Source organism: Neltuma alba, unplaced genomic scaffold (genome assembly GCF_004799145.2).
Source record: "Neltuma alba isolate B1F8T4 unplaced genomic scaffold, ASM479914v2 tig00010087_pilon, whole genome shotgun sequence".
Classification (NCBI taxonomy): Eukaryota; Viridiplantae; Streptophyta; class Magnoliopsida; order Fabales; family Fabaceae; genus Neltuma; species Neltuma alba.
This window is the reverse complement of record NW_021635044.1, coordinates 797,591-804,700: the sequence shown is the minus strand read 5'-3', so window position 1 is coordinate 804,700 and position 7,110 is coordinate 797,591. Positions and strand designations below refer to the sequence as shown.

The 7,110-nt window shown below is 36.7% G+C and overlaps 1 protein-coding gene across 1 annotated transcript; it reads left to right on the top strand.

The window, feature by feature from the left end:
- The first annotated feature begins 874 nt into the window (after nt 1-874).
- LOC114754124 (RNA-binding protein Y14) lies at nt 875-6,078 on the top strand. The gene is made up of 4 exons (XM_028942867.1): nt 875-1,238; nt 2,759-2,895; nt 3,589-3,740; nt 5,752-6,078. The coding sequence occupies exons 1-4, from the start codon at nt 950-952 to the stop codon at nt 5,795-5,797; spliced, it is 624 nt and encodes a 207-aa protein (XP_028798700.1). The 5' UTR covers nt 875-949; the 3' UTR covers nt 5,798-6,078.
- Nucleotides 6,079-7,110: the final 1,032 nt, after the last annotated feature.

Below are 7,110 nucleotides of genomic sequence, written 5' to 3'. Positions count from 1 at the left end.
TTACCCAGAACCCAAAACTATCAAAATGAAAAAAAAAAAATAGAACACCACAGTGTTGTTAGGAGAATCAAAAGAGTCATATGATCTAAAAAAAAAAAAAGAGTTTACACTTTCGAACCAGCACCTTCTTCTCACCTTCCAACCAGCTTCCCACATGTTTTGTCTCTTTTCCTTCCTGCTAAACTTTTTCTAAGGCTAGCGAATGTGAGTCCCACGCTTTGTACTTATAAGGGTAATTTGGTCATTCTAGTTAATTTTGAAATCCCTATTTGATTTGAAGTGATGAAAATGGGATTTGCCTTATTCAAGTGTCTATTTTAGGGTTTCCAAATTAAAGTATCAATTTTGTGTCATTTTTCTTTTATTGCCTTTCTTCCCTTGATCTTTCTATTAAAGGAATGTTAAGTGTTTTGCTTTGGTTTCTATCAGGCATATTAGTTCTAATTATTATTCGAAACCACAACAGTATTCTCCTATTCATTTTGTATTACTATAAGCTAATTCCTTTACCTTATAATATACTTTGACATTTTATCAAAAACAAAGTAAATAAATATTTTTCATGTGTGCATTACATACACCATACACCGACCTTACTTTATACACAATTACATATTAGTAGATTCTGGGACATCGTATATTTTTACATCAGATTCTATTCATAAAAACGTTACAGACTTTTAAATTACTCAAACAAATTTCTTTCGTGATCAATTTCAAGAAATTAAATTTACTTTTTAAGCGTTGACTCTTCAAAATTTATAAAAATTAAAAATAAAATAAAATAAATTAAATCAAAATAAACGAGGGAAATAATAGTTTTACGAATTCCTTTCAATAAATACCCTGTATCCCCGGCAGCATGCTCATTAGCTGCTTTTCACTTCGAGAGCGTGAAATCAAAGGAGCCCTTGAGGTTTAGCGGTCCGTCGAGAACGACGAAAGAGTGATGCAGGGAGCCGCAGCCGACGGAGAGGCAGTGGACTTCGAGCCGGAGGACGATGACTTGATGGACGAAGATGGCGGCGCCGAGGCTGACGCCTCTGCATCTCCCCATGCTCCTCCTCTGCCGAAGCTCAAATCTGCCATCACTGGTGGCGCTTCCTCCTCACTCGCTGGCCCTAAAAAAACCAAAGGCCGAGGTTTTCGTCAGGAAACCGATGCCAATCGTAACACTGGCCTTTCTGGGTCAGATTTCGACTCTCTCGCCACCGAGGGTGGGCCCGGTCCTCAACGATGTGAGTTTTTCTTTCCCTCTGATTCTTCCCTAGCTGTGCATGTTTCTATATATTTCATCCTATTCATGAATCCCTGAGTGGTTTGTGCGTTTAGTTTGGTAACATTCTGCACATCCATGTTTTGTATTAGGGTTTTGGTTTTAACTCTGGTCTTGGCATTGCGTACTTGAATGGGCAGGAGATTTACTTTCTAGGGATTCTCTTTCTTGAGTTGAAAATAGAGAGAACTGGGAGGATAAAGTTGTGCACAATTTGAAATTGGCAATGCTTGTATCTTTCTTTTTTTTTTTTTTTTTGGGCATATGTCGTAACTTTTAATTATTCTGGGTGATAAAATGTATTTGTAGCTTGGTATGTGATCAAAACGAATGAATTTTAGTTATGAAACAGTAAAGTTGGCGCGGCCTTCTACGAAACTAATGTGTTGAATTTATGTTTCATTTTAACTTCCGGTCACCTGCCCATGGAGAGTGTTTAAAGCGCTATGAACTTTTTAATTTTTATTTTTCTGGTCTCCTGTCTAAAAGTTTGTGTTATGTTGCCGAGGCTCTTTCTCAGCATACACGGATGGTTATAAAACAAAACAAAACAAACTGTAGAAAATTGCATAGAAGAGTGAAGATCCGAGAGAACAAATGAGTTCTAGTCTAAGAAACTCCTCAAAAGTCACCCAGCTGTTATCTTTGATTTCCTTCATTGCTATGCCACTGGAGAGTGAGACAGCATGAAGAGTGGAAAATAGCTTGTAAGAGTTGATTGGGGGGAAATAATGAGTTCTATGTCAAGCTATATAAAACTCACTTAGCCATCGCCTTTGAAAATCTTAAGAATCCTTCTTTGTTTTCTCTTCTGATATGTCGGTCATGGTTCATAGTGTAGCTCCGGTTTTGAAAGGGTTGCTCATTTTTCTAGCAATGTCTGGCAATCACTTCCCTTATCAACTTTGAACCTTGTTTTTTGGCTTCCTTGAGGGTGTGTCTTTTCAGTTTTGAGCAAGCATTTTTATTTGTTCCTACTTTGTGGGACATCATAGGACTAGGGGGAGAAACCCTTTACGGCAGTGTGCTATCTTGGCTGCGTTGTAGCATACTTGACTGTCATTATATGCTTACCTTTTGAGAACTCTTTACCTGTAGATTTGTTATGTAACAGGTTTTTTTGTGGAAACCTTTTCTTCTTAACTATTGACTACAAGGGAATTTATGTGCTGAAGGACTGACGTGCTTCATTGTATTGAGGAGACTGTTTGTTATTAATGTTACACTATGAATGGGGAAAATATCTAAAATGCATGAACTATCACACCCTTCGCAGGCTTTTTGTATGAGTTCATCATGAATCCAGTATGTATTTATTCATATTTAGATGCAGCGCTCATTTGCCTTCCGTTGTATGTCTTTAGAGTATCTAGAATTATGCTGGGGTTCTGGAGTTCAAGACCTTTTTGAACTGTTTTTTTTTCATTTGAAACATTATTTCACGGTCTCAATTTCTTGTGGTGATATTCTTATTCTATGCAGCGATTGAAGGATGGATTATTCTGGTCACGGGAGTGCATGAGGAAGCACAGGAAGATGATCTACAAAATGCATTTGGTGAATATGGAGAGATTAAAAATCTGCATCTAAACCTTGACCGTCGCACTGGTTTTGTCAAAGTAAGTGATGAATTTTATCTTGTCAATTTTACATTGCAATATTTGTCATCTAATAGTTGAATGTTTATTTCAAACATGATGTATTAAGCTTTGCCTTTCGGTTAATTTATGGAGAATGGAAATAGAGCCCAGGAAGGGGGAAACTATGGCATTGGCGAACTGATTATCTGTGTGCGCCACTCATGAATATGGGGGTTGAAATAATATTTTCTTTAATTTGGGGCATGCTTTATGTAACGAAAACTACTGCAATGATCTCTGATGGGTTTGAAGGAAAAAAAATATTGGGGAATATTGTGATTTTGTGCTCTTATCTTGCCAAGTAAATTATATAGAATATAATTGGCCAGTCTTTAAGTCTCCTGAGTTTAATACTGGTTGAGGCTCTATATTTGGTGTTTCTTTCTTCTGTTTATTTGCATCTTTTTTTCTTCTCTTTAATCGATTATTATTATTATTTTTTTGTTATTTTACTGTTTTGAAGAGGGTGCATTCTTCTTTAACATAATTTTGTGCCAACTTGAGGATGTCTATTGAATATGGAGTACTGATTGGAATTTGAATCAGCTAGATGAACTGAGACTTAGCTAGTTCTAGTCGTGTAGCTGCAGTCATTATTAGTATTTTTGTTAGCAGCATGTAAACAGTTTGATTTCGATATGGATATCAATTTCTGATCATTTTTTACTTTAGGGTTATGCATTGATTGAATATGAGCATGCTGAAGAAGCCCGAAACGCAATAGAGAATTTGAATGGATCTGAACTTCTTACTCAAACCATTTATGTGGACTGGGCTTTCAGCAGTGGACCTATTAATGGGTCAATGAGAAGAAAGAATGCTAGGTATGTATTCTGGATTTCTTAAAACTTAGTATTTGATAGTTTATGCTGTTTGATATTGCAAGGGCTGTAACAATTTTATACTGTATCTCTTGACTATGAAATATACAGTGTTGTGTCATTTATCCATGCAATATTGTTTCTGAGTTGACCTGTCTCTTGGCTGAAATTACTCACATCTGATCACATTTAATGCTAAGAGCTAAGAAAGAGGTATCACATAATGTTTACATCTCTCTTGGAAATGACTGTCCTGAATGTTTTAAGATAAAATTGCTGTAGATGTATAACTTGCAGGGAAATGCATTACGTGCTTTATTGAACTTGCATTCAAAGCTGCATGTTCATTTTTGAGAAATGTACTTTATTTGTGTCTTGTGAAAACACGTTCTGTTTGTCATCATGCCATGTCCATCATGAAAACTGAAATGAATATAGAAGGTATGAATGTTTGCTCCATTTTAGTTTCTGAAATTAGCTTTTTGGAGTTTTGATCATCCACAACCTGTATTTTCCCCCATGCTTCCCATGCTGATAACACTATCTTTTTGTCCCGCTAGCTGCACTCACCTGCACGATCAAATCAATGATCTTTGCTGTATGATTGGTTGTGGGTTTTCATAACTCTCGACTAGTTGGATGAGTTGTCCTCTTATTTATTCATGGCATTCAGTGGTAGATTTAGTTTGTTTCTATTCTTGAAAATGGGGTGGTTGACTTGGTGAGGTGGTCTAGGGAATCGAATATTTATGGCTGCATGGTGTATGATTCCATTGTGACTCCACAAACCTTTATTCTGCCTTTGCCGTCTGATGTTAGAAGGCTTCTTTTCTTTTTCTTTTCTCTCTCTCTTTTTTGTAAATGACCTTTTGAGTTAGTGTTCTGTGGAGTAAACCCACCATATGAAGCGATAAAACATAGGTCAAACATTGCCGAGCAAGAAAGTAGAGAAATTTTTTGCATTTTGGAATGGGTTCTCTTAAGCTTTTGTTTTGTTTTGTTTTTTTTTTTTGTTTTTTTTGGTGACATGGTTTTCTTGGCCCCACCTTGGGGGCACAAGACTTTGTTGTTGTTGTTGGTGGTGACATGGTTCTCTTGAGCTTTGCCTGTACTGGTATTTTGATTGAAAAAGAAAGGTGATCTTTTCTACTATTGTAGCTTACTACCTATTTTCCTCCTATAAAACATTAAAGAGCATGCCTTTAGCACCAATGTTGCAGATTTTGAGAATAACTTTTGGTTTTGCTTTGCTGCGTAGTGTCTGGAGCATAATAGATCAGAAATGTTGGCATGCATGTTTCGCCTTTTTGTGCTCATATATTATCTCTGATCTTAGATAATTTTTTGAGGATAATAGGATTTACTATGTTCATATCACACACAAAATATTAGTCAATGACGGAGCAGAGCTGGATAAAGCATTTTTTAAATTTATTTCTCAAAATTATTCATGGGTTAAACATAAACAGAAATGCAATGCCAACTTTTGGCTGGGAAACATCTGATTTAGGGATCATGCCTCCTTGATCAGTAGGCAGTGACACATCTGATCAATGTACAATTCTTTTAGTTCACTACCCCTACCTTTGTATTTTACTATTCGTGTGTTCATCTCTTCTTACCCTTAACGATGTTAGTGAGATCAATTGGGAAGTGAAAATACCAACGGAGAATCACAATGTAATAGGACTAGAAATATTTGATGGGCGGGAAAATGATGCATCTCATTTTTCTTGACTTCCAACATTATTTTCCACCATTCCTCTTACGGATTTGTTTTGGCAGACAGAAAGTCATGCATCCTATTTTGATTATAAATACTAATTTTTTTGTGCATAATCCTCCGGCTGGAACTTGTGACCTTGTGAATTCTCACCAAAAAAAGGAAAAAGAAAAAAAAAAAAAAACTCGTGACCTTGTACTTCATGGGTTTCTAATTGTGAACCACGTAACTTGCATGTTAAGTTCTTAATGAGCATGTCATCTGAAATTCTGGAACCCTACATCTGTGCAGACCAACACGGGAACGGCGATCGAGGAGTCCTCGGAGGAGATATTGACTTGGTGTGCAGTGTTTGGGATGATTTTGTAGACCTCTGGTTCATTTTTGGTCAAATCGTGACAGATTTTCCTGATACTTGTTCTACTTTCGAGTTAATATCTTTATTGGTTGTTGCAGATTTGTCTTTCAAGCGTCCTTTCTCGGATTGCTCCGGCACATCTCAATCTATGGTGTATTATGTATGACAATGTAGTACTACAATGTAGTGATGTGTACTGGTTGTTATTGTTCTCTTATTTTTATCATATGCAATTATGTTATGCTTGGGGAATTGGGGTACTTGCCATAGTTAGCATGACGCCAATTTGATTTCATTCTGGAATATTTGTTTTTGGTGTCGTTTTTAATTTTGATTGAAGTTAGTTTTAATGGTGAAAAAATGAGTCTTGAAAAGATTACAAAAATTATCAGTTGATTTGATGATGACCCAACACTTGCGAGATTGACAATTGAGGAAGTGAGATTACAACCCAAGGAGAAAATGGGACCTGCTTGAAGTTTGGGAACTAGTTAAAAACAGGAGCCTGGATTATTGGGTTTTCACCAGAGAAATTTTAGGGCTAAAGTAGCCAGGTCATGGTTGGTGGCATTTGTAGTTAGTTTAAGTGGCAAGCGAGGGTCGGAAGGTGAGGAAAGACACTTTATATTAAAAGAAAAATCATTAAAGAAATGTGCGGCGGTCTTGCTTGAACCAACCAAAAATTGTTGGCCCCGGCAAAAGTATGTCAGGTAGTAATCAATTAATAATAGCCAGTAAATTCATTTTTGACTATTTAAAGTATAGATGAACTAACAGTTGTCTTATCCGTTATCCTGTTGAGCGTAAACGCTCCTTCACTTTCTAAATGAAGAAATTGGTTTATTTTGATGTTAAAAGTAAAGCTTTCAAAGCTTCAATTTATAATTTTTTGTTTCAGATTATTTTTATTAGTTACACGTGATTTGCCTAGATTTTCAGCCCATACTGATTTGCCTAGCTTTAATTAAGGTAAAAGCTCACTAACGCCTTCTGAACTTTTAACTACCCGTTAACATTGGAAGTTTGCTTGCCTTCACGAGTTTGAAAACTCTCTTGCTTTCACCGCATAAAGCACGCTTCACTTTAGGGCTGCACATGGACAGGACTGGGCAAGGGATGATCCTTGCTCGATGTCCAACCCAAATGATTAATAGACTGCATTTTGAAACCCGTTGCTCAGCCTTACTTGATGAAAGCCTCAGTTATTTAGGCAGGGCTAGGTAAGGTGGGCTTCCCTACCCACCCTAAATGATGATGTACTGATACGGTATTCATATTACGTGACGCGAAAC